The sequence below is a fragment of the Podarcis liolepis genome, assembly GCF_965112155.1.
Source record: "Podarcis liolepis genome assembly, chromosome: 9".
NCBI lineage: Eukaryota > Metazoa > Chordata > Lepidosauria > Squamata > Lacertidae > Podarcis > Podarcis liolepis.
This window is the reverse complement of record NC_139564.1, coordinates 2,402,315-2,421,602: the sequence shown is the minus strand read 5'-3', so window position 1 is coordinate 2,421,602 and position 19,288 is coordinate 2,402,315. Positions and strand designations below refer to the sequence as shown.

The 19,288-nt window shown below is 46.0% G+C and overlaps 1 protein-coding gene and 1 pseudogene across 2 annotated transcripts in view; both read left to right on the top strand.

Moving 5' to 3' along the window:
• VAX2 (ventral anterior homeobox 2) overlaps nt 1-19,288 on the top strand; it is a 47,510-nt gene that overhangs the window by 23,254 nt on the left and 4,968 nt on the right. The window contains exon 2 of the mRNA XM_083458993.1: nt 9,766-9,953. Coding sequence (XP_083315119.1) covers nt 9,766-9,953 — 188 coding nt within the window. The remainder of the gene's footprint in view (nt 1-9,765; nt 9,954-19,288) is intronic.
• Nucleotides 16,638-17,185, top strand: LOC310686213 (gamma-aminobutyric acid receptor-associated protein-like 2; annotated as a pseudogene). The gene has a single exon. The product of its transcript is annotated as a gamma-aminobutyric acid receptor-associated protein-like 2 (transcript).

Genomic DNA, 19,288 nt, shown 5'->3' with positions numbered 1-19,288 from the left:
GCAAAGGGGCAGCCGAGGGGTTGTGGAGGTGTAAATGACTACCAGACTTTGAAAAGCTGGTATGATAGGTGCCAAACTCCCTAGGGTACCCAAGCACCCACAAAATCCCCCACAATGGGGCCGGGCACCCACAAATTTCAAGTTGGCACTCCTAGCTGGTATCACAGCTTCAAGTTCAGCAGTTTTGTTGACTCAATCAAACTAAATAGTTTTAACTGGATTTTGAATAGACCATTAGTGTGCAATTAATTGTGACTGCTCTGGATTTTATTGTGTTATTATCTTCCTTAGTGAGTCAAGGAAACTTCTGTTATGAACGATACTTTTTATAGGGTAAAGTGGGGGACTTGGGTGTAGCCAGGATTCATTTTATCGGGGGCAGACTTTATGCTGGGGGTGGGGGGAACAGAACCAAGTTATCCATGATGCAATTGGTTGGTTAATTAAGTATTTTTATTCGTTTATTAGATTGGGGGGGGGGCAACTTCCCCTCTGCACCACCAGGTGGGGGGTGACTTTTGGGAACCAAGGGGATTTTGACGAAGGAGGCGAGTAACTAAACAAACTTTAGAATAAATCTGAAGGCAGCCCTGTATAAGAAGGTTTTTAAATTTTTAATGTTTTTATATATGTTAGAAGCCGCCCAGAGTGCCTGGGGCAACCCAGTCAGCTGGGCGGGATAAAAATAATAACATTATTATTATTATTATTATTATTATTATTATTATTATTATTATTGAATAGGACGTCCCTATTTTCACTGGAGAAATGTTGGAGGGTATGGTATAGTATCAGTTTTATTATTATTTGCAGAATATGGATAGATACCTTTTCAAAATGAGAGCAAGAGAATCAAGTCATACTGAGGACAATCCTAGCTGTGTTTTCCAGCGTATTTCTTATCAATGAAAAATTTGGCATGGTGCAAGCCAATTTTGTGTGGTGCAGGGGGGAAAGTTTGAGAACCACTGCCCTAGAATGATCATTAGAAGCCAAAGGCCTGGTTCGAAAAGGATGGTTTTCGCCTGACGTACGCAATTTTGTTTTGTTTTAGCCGCTTGCTTTTCAAATTTTATTGAATTGACCCTTCTCTTTTTGGATTGTTGCATTTAATGTTCCTTCCATGCTATATGGAAAGGCAGGGGACAGAAGTCTTAAAGAGACACAGGGAACAAGCATGCTTTCCTCAGATGCTCCTTTGAAGAAAGGGCCCTTTTGTGCAATGGATTTTGCATGAATAGCGGAATGGCAGGTGATGGTTTGACAGGCTGCTTTCTGCCACGGCCCTGGTCTATAATTATCCAAAAGAGAAAGGGTGCAATATTCCTCCTCCTTTTTAAAAACAACAATAACAACCCAGTAACAATCTGTTACACGTAAGATTGAGACCCTATTAAAAGGGATGGGCATATTTCCACAAAATAACAGTGCCAAAATCTGCAGGCATCGCAGCAGAAACTAGAACGCGGTTGAGGAAAATAATATCTTTCCCCCCAAAATTTTTAAAATTACTTTTCCACATTATTAGACAAATAAACAAACACAAATCATAACTGAACTTAATCCATTGTTAATATCATAATTAAATGACTTCCTCAAATTCCCTTGACTGAATTTCATTATATATCATTGTAACGGTTTTCCAAAATAGTATTTCACAAGATTTACTTAATCCTCTTAACATCTTTATCTCTTTTCAGCTTAACTTTAAACATATTGTTTTTTTAATTTCACATATTTAGATCCTTGGCCTATCTGTTATTTTGCAAGTATTTCTACTTAATTTATCTTAGCATATTTGGATAAATAGTCTTTGAATTTCTTCCATTCTTCCTGGTGCTCCTTCTCCTTCTGGTCGCGGATTCTTCCAGTCAGGTCAGCTAGCTCCAAAAAGTCCATCATCTTCATCTGCCATTCCTCCTCTATTGGTATTTCTTGTGTTTTCCAATTCTTGGCTAATAAAATTTGAGCTGCAGTTGTGGCATACAAAGACAATCTAACATCTTTTCTGGGCAATTCCAACCCTATTATTCCAAGAAGAAAGGCCTCTGGTTTCTCAACAAATGTATATTTCAACATTTTTTTTGAGGAAAATAATATATTATTCTGATGGGGAATATGACGTGGTGGTGTTCAGTCTAGGAAATTTTTATGCTTCATTTGTTTTGCGTTTTACAATATGTATTGATCTATTGATTATTTATCCCAGCTTTTTCCCCAAGGACCTCCTCATTTAAAACCCACAACAGCCATGTGAGGTAGGTTAGGCTGAGATAATAATAATATAATAATATAATAATAATTTATTATTTATACCCCACCCATCTGGCTAGGCCAGCTGGCCAATGGTCACACAAAGTCAGCTTCATGGCTGAATGGGGTTTTGAACCCAGGTCTCGCAGGTCCTAGTCTGACACTCTAACCCCTGTGAGGCCACGCTGACTCTTTATATACCTTCAATTTTTAATATATCTTTATGCACTGAAGCTTAATCTTTTAAAAGAAATATAAGCCATTTTCATAAAATAGTATACAAATTCATGAAATGGATTTTAGGGTCTGTTATAACCTCCTTCTTCTTTTGCACAAGACGTTTTATTTTATTTATTCCAAACTTTGTTGAAATTGCTTTTAAGGAACAATTGCTAAGCGTAAGGTTTTGTCTTCCAGGACAAATGCATATACAGATGTTAAGGCTTGCAGGCAGTCTTCTCCGTATGGCATCGAAACAGACTTGGAGATTTTTTTTTACATTACAGATTAAGCTCCCATCCGCAGGGTATATAATATCCTTCAGATCAAGAGCGTTGAGATAATTTCTCCATTATGGCTGCTGCGACTGAGTTGGAAGGGAGATTACGGCACCATTGTTAATAAACAATATAAATTGAGGCCATCATCTTGAAACTCAATATTTTAAAGCGGCTGCATCCCGTTTCAGTTTGTGTTTTTGCGGCTTTGGCAAGCTGGCCCAAGAAAGGGGAGAGGCAGGAATCTAGAAACTGTTTTAAACGGTTAAGTCAGTATAATAAGTATCAGCCCTTCCAAAGATGGGGCTGAGCTCAGTGACTTATGAACCCCCTCTTCTAATAAATAATAATAATAAAAATAAATTTTATTTATGCCCTGCCCTCGCCAGGCTCAGGGTGGCTAACACCAGTAAAAATACAGTAAATACATAATAGGGGGGGAAACAAATTTAAAATACAGGTTAAAATTCAATTTAAAATGCAGCCTCATTTTAAAAGTAGCCCATAGATCAAAACCATAAGGGGAGGGAAACAGAAGGGTCAGACTGAGTCCAAACCAAAGGCCAGGCGGAACAGCTCTGTCTTGCAGGCCCTGCGGAAAGATGTCAAGTCCTGCAGGGCCCTGGTCTCTTGTGGCAGAGCGTTCCACCAAGTTGGGGCCAGTGCTGAAAAGGCCCTGGCCCTAGTTGAGACCAATCTAACCACTTTGCGACTTGGGACCTCCATTTGTGGACCTTAAGGTCCTCCGCGGGGCAGACCAGGAGAGGCGGTCCCGTAGGTACATGGGTCTTATCCGCAAAGGCAGTCCAAGGAGAGGGTCAGAGGTGATTTCTGAGAATTTGTTCCTCCAAGCGCTTTTTAGAAAGGCCAGCCCAGCTCGAAAACAGAGGCTCCTGAGCTTTGGGGGCACCATCGGCTCCTCGGTTCCATAAACTCATTCCCAATGACCCCTTTCCCCCACGAAAAGCATTTATCCAGGGGGTTGGACTAGATGACCTTTGGGTTCCAACTCTACAATTCTGTGATTCTGAGAGTGGTTTGATGACCCACTTAAGGAAGGTCATGGAATCGTAGAATTGGAATTGACCATTCTATTCCGACCCCCTGCAATGCAGGATAACGCAATAAAATTCAAGAGAGTAAAACTTAATGTTCACAGTCATTCAGACTCTTTAATTCAACAAAATGGATGTACTTGATCCAGCAATAACAGCTTTTAAAAGTCTGATAGTCATTTACTCCTCCCTACTGCCCCAGTGGACGCGGGTGGCACTGTGGGTTAAACTACAGAGCCTTGGACTCGCCAATCAGAAGGTCGGTGGTTCGAATCCCCGCAACGGGCTGAGCTCCCATTGCTCGGTCCCTGGTCCTGGCCACCTAGCAGTTCAAAAGCACGTCAAGTGCAAGTAGATAAATAGGTACCGCTCCGGCGGGACGGTAAACGGCGTTTCCATGCACTGCTCTGGTTCGCCAGAAGCAGCTTAGTCCTGCTGACCACATGACCCGGAAGCTGTACGCCGCCTCCCTCGGCCAGTAAAGCGAGATGAGCACCGCAACCCCAGAGTCGGCCACGACTGGACCTAACGGTCAGGGGCCCCTTTACCTTTAATGCTCCAGTACACATAATTATATGTGTGCACCCCCTCCCAGGTAATCCCATTGCCTCCCAAGGAGTGGCACCTCCCACTTTGGGAACAACAATACAGTGGTACCTCAGGTTAAGTACTTAATTCGTTCTGGAGGTTTGTTCTTAACCTGAAATTGTTCTTAACCTGAAGCACCACTTTAGCTAATGGGGCCTCCCTCTGCCGCTGCGCCACTGAAGCATGATTTCTGTTCTCACCATGAAGCAAAGTTCTTAACCTGAGGTACTATTTCTGGGTTAGCGGAGTCTGTAACCTGAAGCGCCTGTAACCCGAGGTACCACTGTATAAAGGAAAGGAAAGGGGCTGGAAAAAGAGGCAGTTTTGTTCCCAAGTGCAAGTTGGATGGGCAATCTTTAAATCTGTGCTTTCAATATTCGTTCGTTCGTTAAACATCTATCCCCTGCTTCCTCCCAAAGGAGCTCACACTGGCAAATACAAAAGTGATAAAATAAATAAAATAAAAACGTATTTAAAACACTTAAGAACAGTGGCAGCTGTGTCCCACTTTCTCTCTCCATGGAGCTCAATGATCTACAGCGTAGGAATCCCTGCTGAAGTTGAGAAGTGCAGTTTGTGAAGTATGAATGGGGGTGGAGATAACGGAAGGAAAGTTTTCTTACAATGCTATGCTAATACTATGATATGATACGATAATCGTTATTGTCATTGTCCCATACAGAACAACGAAATGGAAAAAATCTACATCAGACATTCAAAAACCAACAAGCCTGCTATCCCAACCTGGTTAGCCCCCTAAAAACTCGGATACCCCATAATTAAATACAATATACTCCCACAGAGACTACCTTACACTGCGTTTAAAACCAAAATCGCATTTGGATAAAAACTGTTTCTCAGGCGGCTAGTCCTAGTCTTTATAACCCTGGACCTTTGTCCAAAAGGCAGGAGCTGAAAGAGATCATTTCCGGGGTGCGCACTATCCTGCGCTATCTCTGCAGCTTTCTTATGGCACCTGGAAGCATAGATTTGATCCAAGGTGGGAAGAGTGCACCCAATTATTCTCTCCGCAGTCTTTACAACCCTGGACAGGATTGTTTTTCCCCTGACCGTGCAGCTCCCAAACCACACAAAGTTAATACACTAAGAAGAATTGAACTGTGGAGTGGAAAGGGATCCCCAAGGGTCATCTAGTCCAACCCCTACAATGCAGGAACCTCAGCTAGAACATCCATGGCAGGTAATCCAGTCACGTAAGGAGGCAGGATGGCCGTGAGGTTCAAATGGGCAACGGGAAGTTATTCTTCACACAATGGATATTTGACCTATGGAACTCACTGCCACAAGGGGCACTGGGTTAGGTGGCTTTTTGAAAGGGTAGGACAAATCCATGGCGAATAGGTCTGTTAATAGTTAACGGTCTGGATCCACAAGTGGAGGCAGCAGTTGCTGGAAGTCCCAAGGGCACCTGGTTGGCCGCAGTGAGAACAAAATGCTGGACTGGATGGACCATTGACCTGATCCAACAGGCTCTTCTTATTGTTGAAACCATTCCCTCATCCATGAAAAGCAGGCAGCCTCATAGTATAATCAGCTGGTCAGTGATGACTTCAAGCTTCTCTAGGGTTACCCAGGCTTCATTATTCCAATCAGTAGCTGATCCAAGCGGGGCTTGAAGTCCCCGTCCATCAGCTGACCAAGGGTGGCTTCAAGCACTGCTTGGGTCAGCTTGGATCTCCCTGGGCAGCGTGACTTGAACTCAGGCCCAAAATCAAAACCACTAGAATTCCTCTATTACGCAAATCCATTGAAAAAAACCCGTAAACATAATAGGCCGTATAACAACAACTGTAAAGCTATTTACTAGAAACTACTTCTCAAAAATAGATACAGCTTCTCATAATGTCAAAATCAACATCATGACATAACGTATTAAAATGTAGCTTATACCACCGAGTCCAGCATGTACAAAATGCAATTCCTATTTTGTCAGTCCCGTAGTACATTCACATTCTAACTTCTTCATCTTCTCTTGTCTTTTTCTATCTAACGTATTCCTTAGAAGAGTACAACATTAAATCATTTGAACACTGGCACTGGTAGATGCTGGCACAGGCAGACAAGACAAGGATTCCTGGATATTCCCCTGGATTTGCCCCAAGGAGCTTCATCAGCTGTGTGTGGTTTGTTACTGTATAAAAGAGCTTGTTGTTGCTGTTGTTCAGTCGTTTAGTCGTGTCCGCCTCTTCGTGACCCCCTGGACCAGAGTACGCCAGGCACTCCTGTCTTCCACTGCCTCCCGCAGTTTGGTCAGACTCATGTTTGTAGCTTCGAGAACACTGTCCAACCATCTCGTCCTCCGTCGTCCCCTTCTTCTTGTGCCCTCCATTTTCCCCAACATCAGGGTCTTTTCCAGGGAGTCTTCTCTTCTCCTGAGGTGGCCAAAATCTTGGAGCCTCAGCTTCAGGATCTGTCCTTCCAGGGAGCACTCAGGGCTGATTTCCTTCAGAATGGAGAGGTTGGATCTTCTTACAGTCCATGGGACTCTCAAGAGTCTCTTCCAGCACCAAAATTCAAAAGCATCATTTTTTCGGCGATCAGCCTTCTTGATGGTCCAGCTCTCACTTCCATGGAACTTATTCGTGATAAGGCCACCACCATGCATTATGGGGACATCAGAGGATTGACAAGTGGGCGGCTGTGTGTGTGTGTGTGTGTGTGTGTGTGTGTGTGTGAGAGAGAGAGAGAGAGAGAGAGAGAGAGAGAGAGAGAGAGAGAGAGATATGAGTTTGAGCTCAGGCAGCCCAATTCACCCCTTGCCACCCTAGTTTTGTTTTGCTTTTCCACCAGGCACCTTCTGCCTTTGTTGTTTGACTTGCAGTGTGTGATTTCAGCCGGCAGGTGTCCCTTTGCCTTGATGTGTCTGTTCACATCCTTGCCTTGGAGGTAGTGAAATTGTTGTTTTTCAGGGACTGATATCTTCACCCTAATGCTAAAGTGTTCACACCTTGGCTAGAGAGGAAACAGGAACCGCTTAAGGCAGAGCTTTCCAAACTGTGTGTCATGAGGACTTGACTGCTCCCCACACACCTCCCAAGGCTGGAGATGGGTTAATTTAACCTCCAGTTTGCTAGTAAAATTGATTTACTGTGTCTAAAAAGTACGTTGCCAACATGAAAAGTTTGGAAAGCTTAAGGGCTCCCACTGGTGTGCAGCTGGCTGGAACTACAGCACATCGAAAGGCAGCACCTTACAACAAAATACAGGATATATTTGCATTTTGGATAAGGGTTGTGTGAACACAGATGGAAAACCCACCTCTGGGATTGCATAAGGAGTGTGAACAGAGCCTTAGAGGAGCGCCTAAGGCCTCATTCATGCCACACATTTAAAGTGCTAGGATACTGCCAAAGATCTCTGGGAGCTGTAGTTTGCTAAGGGCGCTGAGAGGTGTCAAACAGCCCCTCTTCCTCCTCTCACAGAACTACAATTCCCAGAGTTCCCTGGGAAGAGGCATTGATTGCTAAACCACTCTGGGCGTTTTTGGACTTGCTGCACAGGCATTCTCAATCTCTTTCAAGCCACCACAACTGGGACGTATATCGAGATGGCAGCAAAGCAATCTCTCTCTCTCCCACTCATGCCTAGACCAGCCTTCATCCCAAGGGATCCCAGAGCAATATGAACCGAACTCAATTTCCAGAGAGGTAGAATCTGCATCCCTCTCTTGCAGGAAAAGCAACCAAGGGTCCTGCGGTGCCTTAAAGGCGAAGAAACGTTTACCATCATATTAGTCAAGCGGAGAGTAATTAGCAGTTGTAGAATACAACAAACAGCCCTGCTGGCTGAAACAGAAGATGCTGGCATGGGGGATGAAATATAGTCGAGAGTGGATTTCATGCTCTTTATTCAGCTCATAGTGGTGAGGAGGAATGGAAGTTACCCCAGAATGTCTGCTTTATAGACATTATTTACACAATGGGCCCCACTTGATTGGCTAATTCTGGGATTCTCCTGTGGGCCAATCAGGTTGCGGATTCACTTCCACCTGGAGCTGGATTGGGTGGCTCCTGTGGACCAATCAGACTGCTGCATTCTGAACCCTATTGTTCTAGGACCAATCAGACCACTGCATTCTGGATCCTATTGTTCTAGGACCAATCAGACTGCTGCATTCTGGATCCTATTGTTCTAGGACCAATCAGACTGCTGCATTCTGAATCCTGTTGTTCTAGGACCAATCAGACTGCTGCATTCTGGATCCTATCATTCTAGGACCAATCAGACTGCTGCCTTTTGGATCCTATACAACTCACTTCCAGGCTTCATTATTGTAACTCGCTCTACACAGGGCTGCCCTTGAAACTGACCCAGAAACTTCAGCGGGTGCAGAATGCCATGGCGAGACTCCTTACTGGGTCCTTGCCGCGGGATCACATTCATCCAGCGCTTTACCAACTGCGCTGGCTTCCGGTGGAGTACAGGGTCAGGTTTAAGGTGCTGGTTTTGACCTTTAAAGCCCTATGCAGCCTAGGACCCACGTACCTACGGGACCGCCTCTCCTGTTATGTCCCGTGGAGGACCTTAAGGTCCGCAAATGACAACACTTTGGAGGTCCCAGGTCGCAAGGTGGTTAGACTGGTCTCCACTAGGGCCAGGGCCTTTTCAGTACTGGCCCCGACTTGGTGGAACGCTCTGCCACGAGAGACCAGGGCCCTGTGGGACTTGACATCTTTCCGCAGGGCCTGCAACACAGAGCTGTTCCGCCTGGCCTTTGGACTCCATCTGGACTCAATCTGACCCTTATGTTTCCCTCCCCTTACGGTCTTGATCTATGGGCTACTTTTAAAATGAGGCTGCATTTTAAATTGCATTTTAAATTCAATTTATTTTAAATTGGGCCCCCCCCCTCATGTTTTTACTGTGATTTTATTGGTGTTAGCCACCCTGAGCCCGGCTCTGGCCAGGGAGGGCAGGGTATAAATGAAATTTATTTATTTATTTTTATTTTATTTGCTTATTCATGGACATCAAATGAAGCTGAATATTGGAAGGTTCAGGACAGATAAAAGAGGCAGAGGAAGCACAGAGTTAGACTATAGAACTCCCTCCCACAAGAGGCAGGGACATTAAAAGAGGGTTAGACAAAGTCGTGGAGGAGAGGGCTGTCGATGGCGACTAGCCAGGATTCCTAGGCTCTGTCATCCACAGTTGGAGGCAGCCCTGCTTCTGAAGACCAGTTACTGGAAACCACAGGAGGGGAGAAGGTGGTCTTGCGTTCGAATGCTGCTTGCTGTTTCCCCAGGGTCAGACCCTGTGAGAACAGGATGCTGAGCTAGATGGGCCACTGGCCTGATCCAGCGTGGGCTCCTCTCCTTTTCCGATGACCTCCCCTTTGCTTTTGCCCCCAGATGCCAAAGGGACCATCCGGGAGATCGTCCTTCCCAAAGGTCTGGACCTGGACCGGCCGAAGAGGACCAGGACTTCTTTCACCGCTGAGCAGCTCTACCGGTTGGAGCTGGAGTTTCAGCGCTGCCAGTATGTGGTGGGCAGAGAGAGGACGGAACTCGCCCGGCAGCTCAACCTCTCCGAGACGCAGGTGAGGGATGGGTGCCTTTGCCGAAGAAGGCGTCGCTCTTTTCCGCCCCACACTGATTCTTCCCCTGCTCCTTTTCATTCTCTCTTCCTCCTCCATTCTCATTCTCTCTCTCTCTCTCTCTCTCTCTCTCTCTCTCTCTCTCTCTCTGAAATATACTCGGAGTCCTGGAGTGAATTCAAGCTCCTTATTTCCCCCCCATAATAATATTTATTATTTTCCATACATAGACATAACAAAAGAAAAAGTTGACAATAATAAAGGAAAAAGACTGAAACAGAAAAAAGAAAAAAGAATATAGAACATAAAATACAACAAATCATCACTACACTAACACTTAATTAATTAGTTAAGATCCATCTTCATAAACATATTATTTGACTTCCTCAAATCTCTTCCATCTGAATTTCTTAGTAATTATATATAGCAGTTTCCAATATCATTGTTTCATAAAACCATATCACAGTCATAATCATATTTCCTAACTTTTCTTATTGTACATTTTCTTATTTATATATTTAATCCTAATTTAATCCTAGGCCTAATTAATTCTTTCGAGTGATTACATATCTTTAATATTACAATATTTATTCAAATAGTCTTTAAATTTCTTCCAGTCTTCTTGGTGTTCCTGTTCTTTCTGGTCGCGGATTCTCCCGGTGATATCAGCCAGCTCCAAAAACTCCATCATCTTCATCTGCCGATTTCAAGCTCTTTATTGTAGCTTGTAAAACAGTGATTGAATTGCCCCCCAAACCTCAGGCTTTTATAATAATAATTTATTATTTATACCCCGCCCATCTGGCTGAGTTTCCCCAGCCACTCTGGGCGGCTCCCAATCGAGTGTTAAAAACAATACAGCATTAAATATTAAAAACTTCCCTGAACAGGGCTGCCTTCAGATGTCTTTTAAAGATAGGATAGCTGCTTATTTCCTTCACATCTGAAGGGAGGGTGTTCTCAGGGTGGGCACCACTACCAAGAAGGCCCTCTGCCTGGTTCCCTGTAACCTCACTTCTCTCAATGAGGGAACTGCCAGAAGGCCGTCGGAGCTGGACCTCAGTGTCCGGGCAGAACGATGGGGGTGGAGACGCTCCTTCAAGTATACAAGACCAAGGCTGTTTAGGGCTTTAAAGGTCAGCACCAACACTTTGAATTGTGATCAGAAAACGTACTGGGAGGCAATGCAGATCTCTCAGGACCAGTGTTATGTGGTCTCGGTGGCCACTCCCAGTCACCAGTCTAGCTGCTGCATTCTGGATTAACTGCAGTTTCCAGGTCACCTTCAAAGGCAGCCCCACGCAGAGCGCATTGCAGTAGTCCAAGCGGGAGATAACCAGAGCATGCACCACTCTGGCGAGACAGTCCGCGGGCAGGAAGGGTCTCATCCTGCGTATCAGATGGAGCTGGCAGACAGTCACCCTGGACACAGAATTAACTTGCGCCTCCATGGACAGCTGCGAGTCCAAAATGACTCCCAGGCTGTGCACCTGGTCCTTCAGGAGCACAGTAACCCCATTCAGGACCAGGGAATCCTCCACACCCGCCCGCCCCCTGTTCCCCAAAAACAGTACTTCTGTCTTGTCAGGATTCAACCTCAATCTGTTAGCCGCCATCCATCCTCCAACTGCCTCCAGACACTCACACAGGACCTTCACCGCCTTCACTGGTTCTGATTTGAAAGAGAGGTAGAGCCTCTCTAATATACATTATTTACACAATGAGTCCCGTCTGATTGGCTGATTCTGCTTTCCTCCTAAAGCCTGATTGGTCTTTTCCTGCAGGCCAATCAGTTGTTGCATTCTAGGATCCTACTTGCCTATTGTTCTAGGATCCAAGCTTAGTACATAACACACACACTCTCTCTCTCTCAGCTTTCATGACACAATGGGACTCTTTTGGCTTATTTTGAGCTTTAGCAAGCAACAGATGTCGCTTTGACTGCATCAGTACCCACAAGACACTCAGCATGAGTCACCCCAGGCAGGAAACTAGAGTCATGTGGCTGTGTGGTGTAATGGTTAGAGAGTGCTGGACCAGGACTTGGGAGAGACCAGGGGGAGGGGAATTCTGTTTGGTCACAGAGATTCTGTATAAAAAGCATCTTTTTGAGTGTCCCAAGCCCCTAGCACTGGAAGCATGTCCTGAGGGCTGAGTCCTGTAGTGCCCAGAAGCAAATGAGCTTCTGGATCTTGCAAAATACTCGGAATCCTACCATTGTAGAGTTGGAAGGGAGCACCAAAGGTAATCTAGTCCAGCCCCTGCAATGGAGGGACCACAGCTAAGCAATCCCTGACTTATGGCCATCCAACCTCCGTTTCCAAATGAAGAAGAGTCCATTACTTTCCGAGGGAGTCCATTCCACTGTCAAACAAGCTCCCCGCCCCCCTAACGTTCAGCCAGAATCTCCTTTCTTGTCATTTGAATCCATAATGATAATAATAATTTATTATTTATTACCTGCCCATCTGGCTGAGTTTCCCCAGCCACTCTGGGCAGCTCCTAATCGCATGTTAAAAACAATACAGCATTAAATATTAAAAACTTCCCTAAACAAGGCTGCCTTCAGATGTCTTTAAAAAATAAGATAGCTGCTCATTTCCTTGACATCTGATGGGAGGGCGTTCCACAGGGCGGGCGCCACCACCAAGAAGGCCCTCTGCCTGGTTCCCTGTAACCTCACTTCTCGCAATGAGGGAACTGCCAGAAGGCCCTCGGAGCTGGACCCATAGCTGTCAACTTTCAGATTTGAAAATAAGGGATCAGCAGCCTCACCTGTCCCAGAGACAGTCTACGGGATATCTAACAATCCAGGATAGCAGCAGGAATAAGGGAATTTCCCGCAAAGAAAGGCAAGCTATGGCTGGACCTCAGTGTCTGGGCTGAACGATGGGGGTGGAGACGCTCCTTCAGGTATACAGGACTGAGGCCGTTTAGGGCTTTAAAGGTCAACACCAACACTTTGAATTGGGCTCGGAAACGTATTCATTGGTTCAGGTTGTCGCCTTGGGAGCAGCAGAAAACAAGCTTGCTCCATTTCCCGTCAAAATAAAAAAATCCCTTCCAGTAGCACCTTAAAGACCAACTAAGTTAGTTCTTGGTATGAGCTTTCGTGTGCATGCACACTTCTTCAGATACACTGAAACAGAAGTTGCCAGATCCTTCTATATAGTGAGAAGGTGCGGAGGGGTATTACTCAGAAGGGTGGTGGGAATGGGAGATTGGCAGATAGCTGAGATGAGCCTGTTGATGACTCTTAACAACTGTAATAGGTCTTACAGGAAAAGGCAAGGGGTGAGAAGGTGAGAAATGGCTTAGTCATGTATAATGAGATAAGAATCCAATGTCTCTGTTCAGACCAGGTCTCTCCATGGTTTTGAGTTTGGTAATGAGTTGCAATTCAGCAGCTTCTCTTTCCAGTCTATTTCTGAAATTCCTTTGTAGTAAAACAGCTACTTTGAGATCTTGTATAGAATGTTCCCGTGTGAGAGCCCTTCAGATATTTGAAGGTGGTTCTCATCACCCCACAGTCTTCTCTTCCCCCAGGCTAAACCTCCTCAATGCCCTTAAACGGAAGGCTTGCTCTCCATCCCCTTTATCACTTTGAGGAAGAAGCAAAAGGCCCCATCTCACTGTGGCACCAAACACATTTGCAAGATGTTTTGCTGTCTGAGGACAGTCGAACACTTAGAGCAGGGGTAGGCAACCTAAGGCCCGGGGGCTGGATCCGGCCCAATCGCCTTCTCAATCCGGCCCGCAGACTGTCCAGGAATCAGCATGTTTTTACATGAGTAGAATGTGTCCTTTTATTTAAAATTCATCTCTGGGCTATTTGTGGGGCCTGCCTGGTGTTTTTACATGAGTAGAATGTGTGCTTTTATTTAAAATGCACCTCTGTGTTATTTGTGGGGCATAGGAATTCGCTCATCCCCCCCAAAAAAATATAGTCTGGCCCACTGCATGGTCTGAGGGACGATGGACCGGCCCACAGCTGAAAAAGTTTGCTGACCCCTGACTTAGAGCCACCCATTCTACAAAGCGTAGTGAATCCTACCGTAGTTCAGTACAAGCAATGGGGCACTGGGCAGCGCCCTAGGGAGACCAGCAGGGTAGAGGACAAGGTACAGCTACCTTCTCCAACAAAAGGGTCTGGTCAGAGAGCTCAGGAGGAAGAGACTCCCAGCCTTTGGTGCCTGAGGCAGTTGGGTCACTCTGCCTAATGGTAGGAACTGCCCTCTGCATTTTTGCATGTAGTAAGTCCTCGGCTGCCTCCCTGGCAGAACCAGGGATTTATTTTTGTTGACTGCTTATTCACACGCCAGTTTTTCCTCCAAGGAGCTCAAGCCTCCACACATGGTTCTCTCCCTCCCAGTATGTTTCCACCCCCATTGTTCAGCCCGGACACTGAGGTCCAGCGCCGAGGGCCTTCTGGTGGTTCCCTCCCTGCAAAAAGCCATGGCAGAGGGCCTTCTTGGTGGTGGCACCCGCCCTGTGGAACACCCTCCCACCAGATGTCAAAGAGAATAACAACTACAAGACTTTTAGAAGACATCTGAAGGGAAGTTTTTAATGTATGACATTTTAATGTATTTTTAATCTTTGTTGGAAGCCGCCCAGAGTGGCTGGGGAAACCCAATCAGATGGGCGGGGTACAAATAAATTATTATTATTATTATTATTATCATCATCATCATTATTATTATTATTCCTCCTTATTTAACCCCCACAACAACCCTGCCAGGTAGGTTAGGCTGAGAGGCGTGACAGGCCAAAGGTCACCCTGTGAGCTTCACATCCAAGAGGGGATTTGAACCCGGGTCTCCCAGGTGCTAGTCCGTAACGCTAACCACTATACCATGCTGACTCTTCAAAGGATGATGGAGAAGGTGGCCCTGGAGAGATGCTTCCAGGCAGAATGTGACTCTAGTCAGCTGAGCAGCCCCAAGCTGGCAGAAGTCACGTTCTTATGATGTCGGAGCAGCTTATTTTATTTATAGCTGCATAAGGAAGTCTGCTCTGTTAAAAATTAATCGCAATAATAGCAATTAACAATTCATTACCATGAGCAACAGAGATGATGGAATGACACTTTGCATCTTTCACACACCCCGTGGCTTCATAGATGGCAAAACTCCCGCAATGTGGAAAAGGCTTTCATGCGGGAATTGCTCTGAAATCTGCACTCAGACCATCACCCTGAACAAGCAGGAACTTTGCTGCTTCGTCATGTGTGGAAAACGTGCAGCTTCTTAAAGCATCTTTATGTAGATGAGAGCCAAATAGCAGGCAGGTACAGATCTACTTGCAGATTTCATGTGACTCGATGGGCGTCTGCGTAGGAACATATGGCAGGTTTTGGACGTTCTGATCATAAGAATATAAGCCAAGCCTGGTTGGAACATGGGATAAGAACGGCTTATGGGCCAGTAACTGGTTGAGGATCAGGAGGAAGAGAATTTGGGCATCTCCAGATTGCAGGACCTCTCCCCCCCCCTTTTCTTTTTCTTCTTTTTTTTGCTGCAGGAGTGGGGGATATATTCTGCAATATGTCATGGATGCAATAATAAAAATGCAGTAGTGGTGGATTAATACTGACTCATCCACACCACATTCCACTTTATTAGTTGCTCTGTGACGCTCCCCCAAGGTTATTGTGCTGTTGCCTCCTGGAGGGGCTCTTTTGCACTGTAGCGCAGCAAAAAAATAAGCTGGAACATTAATGGTAGAAAAGGTTACGGGTTTTCGGCAGCAAGTTAAGAGAAATGCGTTGATTGGAAACAAAGCAGTACGACGACCACTCTGAAATGTTTGCAGTCACAAACATATTGAAAATGATGTTGCGTATAACCAGCCTAGGGTTACAGGACGTCTGGGTGGGTGAGAATGTATTTAATTGAAGAGGAGGAGCTGGCTGCAAATTATAGGATAGGCATTCTGGGTTCTGCCCTCCTTTGTTCCCCTCTCCCAATTAACCTCCATCTCCAGAGGTCTCCTCCTGTAATATCACCAGGCTTCAGGTTTGGGCCCTGAAATCTCGGGGTCTGGGCTGCTCCAGACCTGGCAAGCCTAAACCACCCTGATCTCATCATGAGCACAAATAAACATGAATGCATGATGAATGGGCACCCAGAGGGACCCTAGGAATAAATGGACAGTACTCACAGCCCTGCTGGATCAGGCTAAAGGCCCACACAGTCCAGCATCCTGGACCAGGCCAGATACCTATGGGAAGCCCATGAGGAGCACCTGAGTGCAACAGTGGTGTAAGAAGTGGGGTCTCTCAAGGGGCCTGAACTGGAACTGTTAACTTGCTCATGAATGACCCTGGAGTCAGGGGTGAGCTGTGAGGTGGCCAGGCTTGCTGATGACCCCCAAATTGTTCAAGGTGGTAAGAAGAGAAAAGGGACCGCAAGGGGCTCCGAAAGGATCTCTCCCAAGTGGGTGAAAGGGCATTAAAAGGGCAAATGTGGTTCATTTGGGAAGAAAGTTCCCAACAGGACAAACACCCCTATTATCTCAAATAGACACTGATCGGGTCTGAGCTGGCAGTGACTGACCAGGAAAGGAACCTTGGGGTCTGAGTGGACAGCTCAGCAAAAACGTCGACCCAGTGTATTGCAGCTGTGGAAAAGGTGAATTCCAAAATACTGGAGTGTTAGAAAAAGTTCAGAAAAGGACAAGCGAGGTTGTTGTTGTGACGGTGGCACTACGGGCCCGACGGACCAAGAGGAAGACTGGCAGGCCGGCCCCTCCCTTCCTTCCCCCGCCCGTCCGCACCGGCGCCATGAAGTGGATGTTCAAGGAGGACCACCCCTGGAGCACCACTGCGTGGAGTCCACCAAGATCCGGACCAAGTACCCTGACTGCGTCCCGGTGATTGTTGAAAAGGTCTCGGGCTCTCAGATTGAGGACACTGACAAGCGGAAGTACCTGGTTCCATCTGACATAACTGTGGCTCAGTTTATGGGGATCATCCGGAAGATGAAGGCAATATTCCTTTTTGTAGACTGTCCCGCAATCCAGCCTGACAATGGGATAGCTTTACGAGAAGGAGAAGGACGAGGATGGCTTCCTGTATGTGGCCTATTGTGGAGAAAACACCTTTGGCATCTGATTGCATCTCCTTCCCTCTTGTGTCTCGTAAATAGCCTCTTGTTTGTTATCATGACCCCGGGGCACATCCTGCATCTATCACTGGGTTGATTTAATATATGGATAGATTTTTGTTAGCCTGGTAGTTTGCTGTTGTTTGGTCATTTAGTCTTGTCCGACTCTTCGTGACCCCATAGACCAGAGCATGCCAGGCACTCCTGTCTTCCACTGCCTCCCGCAGTTTGGTCAAACTCATGTTAGTAGCATCAAGAACACTGTCCAACCATCTCGTCCTCTGTCATCCCCTTCTCCTTGTGCCCTCCATCTTTCCCAACATCAGGGTCTTTTCCAGGGAGTCTTCTCTTCTCATGAGGTGGCCAAAGTCTTGGAGCCTCAGCTTCACGATCTGTCCTTCCAGTGAGCACTCAGGGCTGATTTCCTTCAGAATGGATGTGTTTGATCTTCTTGCAGTCCATGGGACTCTCAAGAGTCTCCTCCAGCACCAGAATTCAAAAGCATCAATTATTGGGCGATCAGCCTTCTTTATGGTCCAGCTCTCACTTTCATACATCACTACTGGGAAAACCATAGCTTTAACTATACGGACCTTTGTTGGCAAGGTGATGTCTCTGCTTTTTAAGATGCTGTCTAGGTTTGCCATCGCCTTTCTCCGAAGGAGCAGGCGTCTTTTAATTTCGTGACTGCTGTCACCATCTGCAGTGATCATGGAGCCCAAGAAAGTAAAATCTCTCACTGCCCCCATTTCTTCCCCTTCTATTTGCCAGGAGGTGATGGGCCCAGTGGCCATGATCTTCGTTTTTTTGATGTTGAGCTTCAGACCATATTTTGCGCTCTCCTCTTTTACGCTTGTTAAAAGGTTCTTTAATTCCTCTTCACTTTCTGCCATCAAGGTTGTGTCATCTGCATATCTGAGGTTGTTGATATTTCTTCCGGCAATCTTAATTCCGGCTTGGGATTCATCCAGCCCAGCCTTTCGCATGATGAATTCTGCATATAAGTTAAATAAGCAGGGAGACCATATATAGCCTTGTCGTACTCCTTTCCCAATGTTGAACCAATCAGTTGTTCCATATCCAGTTCTAACTGTAGCTTCTTGTCCCACATAGAGATTTCTCAGGAGACAGATGAGGTGATCAGGTACTCCCATTTCTTTAAGAACTTGCCTGGTAATTTATTAAAGTTTTATTTCCCCATTGCACATTGTACTCATAGCTGTAAATTCCATAGTCTCTCTACTCTGGGACACATATACTGACATCATTTAAATACTGAAGCAAGGTAGCTGAGGGATTAAGGTGAGCGGGGGATTTTGAAATGAAGGTTTGACTAATTATTAATTATTACAATTTCATAGTAAGGGCGCTTCTAGATTGTTCCAAACAGTCTCAAGATGCTAATACGTTGATTTTGGCTAGTGTCTTCCTCTTGATGAATTTTGCTAGAGGAAACTGATTAAAATTCCTCTCACAAAAAAAGAAAAAGAAAAGGACAAGCGTAATGAGCAAGGAGCGACTCTCCTATGGACAGATAAGCCTACCCCAACCTTTGACCTGGAAGCCCAGTTTCCCAGAACCTGCCTCTGTCTGTCTGTATCTCTGTGGTGGGGAATTGCGGAGAGGGCTAGCTGTCCTTGAACTCGGATCCCAGCCCAAGGTGCAACGCCTGCGCCCCCTCCCCACCGGATCCGGGGCTTGAGCAAACACTTCCTTTGAACGCCTCTGCTCACACAAACCGGCCTTTTCACATGCCGATCAAAGCAGGCTTGGGAGCCTTGCAATTACGGCCGACGCTGTTTGGGGTTGCAGTTCCAGCTTTTGTTTCTCCCGAAGCCGGGAGAAAATGCGCCAGGGCTGCCTCTCCCTCTGTGTGTGTATTATTTGTGCGATGGGGGTCATTTCAGAGCGCCCCCAGCTCAATCTCCTCCCCCCTCCCACGATGGCTGATGTGGTTTTATTCCTCCACCCAGGCCCAGTTAATTGAGGGGATGGGGAAAGTAGGGTGAAAGGGGGGGAGATTCAGAGCTGGGCTGCTGATGGAAATAATTATACGCCCAGCCTTTCTCTCCAGTTCCCCCGGATGCCTAATTAAGTCTTCTCACTCTGACAAGACCCTTTCTACAAAATAAAATAAATGTCTCCGGATCCTGCTTTTGTCATTGCGACGACAACAAAAAAGGAGAAACACCAGACAGGAGCTGGCAGCCTCTGCCTTGGTCTGCCTTAAGA